Source organism: Hippocampus comes, unplaced genomic scaffold (genome assembly GCF_001891065.2).
Source record: "Hippocampus comes isolate QL1 unplaced genomic scaffold, H_comes_QL1_v1.1 scaffold746, whole genome shotgun sequence".
NCBI classification, from domain to species: Eukaryota; Metazoa; Chordata; class Actinopteri; order Syngnathiformes; family Syngnathidae; genus Hippocampus; species Hippocampus comes.
Window position 1 is genome coordinate 10,036 of NW_017805636.1, and position 2,564 is coordinate 12,599.

Below are 2,564 nucleotides of genomic sequence, written 5' to 3' on the forward strand. Positions count from 1 at the left end.
TCAACTGCTGACCTCTCAATGGGAGGAAGGTAGTTAAGGAATGATGAAATTAGGATGTCTCGATCAACTGAGTCAATGCCATGGATGCAGGCTAACACGAAAGCCTTTGATAGCCTCACTGGCATGACACCATGGTCTAATAATCCTTTCACCCAGATCCGCCCAACCGCTTGCCATTCAGCCTCACAGAAATCTGGCCTTAGCCTTGGAACCCGCTCTGTTTCCCCTTCACACTGTTCAAGAAATTGTTCCCAGAATGCACTGTAGCCCTCCCTTGACACACCAGCATCATCAATAGCTTTTTCATTTACAAACTTAATCTTTACATTGAATTCCATTATGCTGCTGTCCATAAACACAGACAAAAGATCATCAACAACCTTGATCCTACAAATGGATGCATGCCATGGTGTCCTTGGATCTCCTAGATTGTTAGGTGAGGTTGAAGGGGATAGCTGACGACTTGAAATTGAGAACAAGTCTTGCGGTGAACAATGTGGTCCGCTGTCCTGTAAGAATAAAACATTAAAAAAAAACATGAAAAAGGTAGCAGAGGTGAAATATGAACTCAACTCAAATGTATTTCTCGAGCACTTTCAAACAGCAATCGCTGCTGCATACAAAGTGCTGTACATGGAGCAACTAACATATACAACAGTAAAGCAATAAATCAGTAACAAAGATGGTAGATAGCACCAAACAGTAAAACTAAGATCAAATCTGAGTCATGCTGAGTCAAATGCCAAAGAATACAAGTGAGTTTTGAGGTGGGTTTTAAAGATGGGCACCAAGGGGCAGGTCAGTGGGAGGTCATTCCAGAAAGAGGGACCAGCAACGGAAAAGGCTCGATTCCCTCTGAGCCTCCATTTTGTTCTAGGTACTTCTAATAATGTTTGGTCCGCAGACCTCAGGCGCCGAGCAGGTGTGTAGGGGCGGATGAGCTCAGAGAGGCGATTGAAATGATGCCGGGTCCTATTAATGCTTGGCAAGGACCAACAAACTACGGTAAGCACTCAAGGGAAAATTGCAGTTCAAGACTAACAAAGACTAACATTAAAGTGAGCTGTCAAATAATTTCATGAAAGGTATTTTTGAAATTATACACAGTATTTTGGTTTGTGGGCCGCTCAGTGGACCAGTGGTTAGCGCGTCAACCTCACAGAGGTCGTGGGTTCGATCCCGGCTCCGGCCTGCCTGTGTGGAGTTTGCATGTTTTCCTCGGGCCTGTGTGGGTTTTCTCGGGTACTCCGGTTTCCTCCCACATTCCAAAAACATACTTGGCAGGTAGGTTGATGGTACACTCTAAATTGTCCCTAGGTGTGAGTGTGAGCGTGGATGGTTGTTCGCAAAATAGCCTTCTGTTGGTCAATGGGAAACGGACAATACAGTACAGTATGCCAATTGCTTGCATGTCACCACGGATCACTACTATCCAATAGTTTCAGTGGGAAAAGGGTAATATTACTTAACAGTTGTGTAAAATCATTAAGTAGTTTAGAAAAAGCATTCAGGATTACTTGCAGTAGAGCTTACCTGTGCAGTTTGCGCTCCCTCCTCTTGTAGGGACTGTACAACTTGTGAAGCCAGTTCATTGGCAGAAGGCAACAGGAGTTGTGAAGCCTGTTCAGTCCCTCCATACATCTCAGTACTCTGAAGAATGAATTTAACAATGTGTTAAATGACAAATGTATGATTCTATGACCCATAAAATGTTTTAGCCTGTTTGAAGACTGTTATTTACAGTACACTGAAAGTCTTTCCAAATAGGCATTTTACATCTCTTGATCATCCTGTCTCCCTCCTCCCCACAAAACAAACAAAAAAATCATTTGGAAGTTACAGTAATTCCATACTGATTTTAAGAAATGTTAAAACAGAAACAATATAAAATATTTCAGAAACAGAGAAGTACAACTATGTACTGTCATTAATTAGCTGAAGATTTCACACTTTCAAATATGTATTTTAACACCTGCGTTAGTATTTCTACCTTACCCCAATGGTTACTGCCGCCTCATCCTGATCCATTCTAACAAGGCTGTCATCTGAATCCCATACAACTGTATCTGCTTCTTCAAATGTGTCATAACAGATGTACTCCAGCTCTGTTTGTGAGGAGGCATTGGGAACTACTCTGTTCAGGTCAATAATTTCAAAGCAAGCGTCAGAGAAATCTTTGGAATTTGGCAGATTAATCCAAATGGCATCCCGTTCATTTGTGTTGGTGTCCTGCCCCTCGCCAATGTCTGTTTCATTATTTGTTGTTGGCATTGAATGAGACGGTTGGGATTTTCCTGCCCCTTCTGCTGTTCCAGTCTCCGTAATTCCTTTTTGTTTTTTGAACCTAGCTTGCAAATGCAGACTCTGAAACAAATACAACAAACACATGTTGTGCAAACTATACAGATTAGGATTAAACTTCAGAACCAGTATTAGATTGTTGTGAATTTTCCCTCAGATGCATTTTTAAGCAAACACTTCACGACTGTCCGTGTATTATGTTATGTGTTGTGTTTATTATTTTACTTTATGTTAACTGTTTTGTTGAGCGCTTTGTTACAGCT

The 2,564-nt window shown here is 41.5% G+C and overlaps 1 protein-coding gene across 1 annotated transcript in view; it reads right to left on the bottom strand.

The window, feature by feature from the left end:
- LOC109522863 (uncharacterized) overlaps positions 1 to 2,493 on the bottom strand; it is a 5,906-nt gene extending 3,413 nt beyond the window's left edge. The window contains exons 1-3 of the mRNA XM_019881695.1: positions 1,996 to 2,493; positions 1,534 to 1,650; positions 6 to 509 (exon numbers count right to left, since the gene is read on the bottom strand). Coding sequence (XP_019737254.1) covers positions 6 to 509; positions 1,534 to 1,650; positions 1,996 to 2,388 — 1,014 coding nt within the window. The 5' untranslated portion in view covers positions 2,389 to 2,493. The remainder of the gene's footprint in view (positions 1 to 5; positions 510 to 1,533; positions 1,651 to 1,995) is intronic.
- Positions 2,494 to 2,564: the final 71 nt, after the last annotated feature.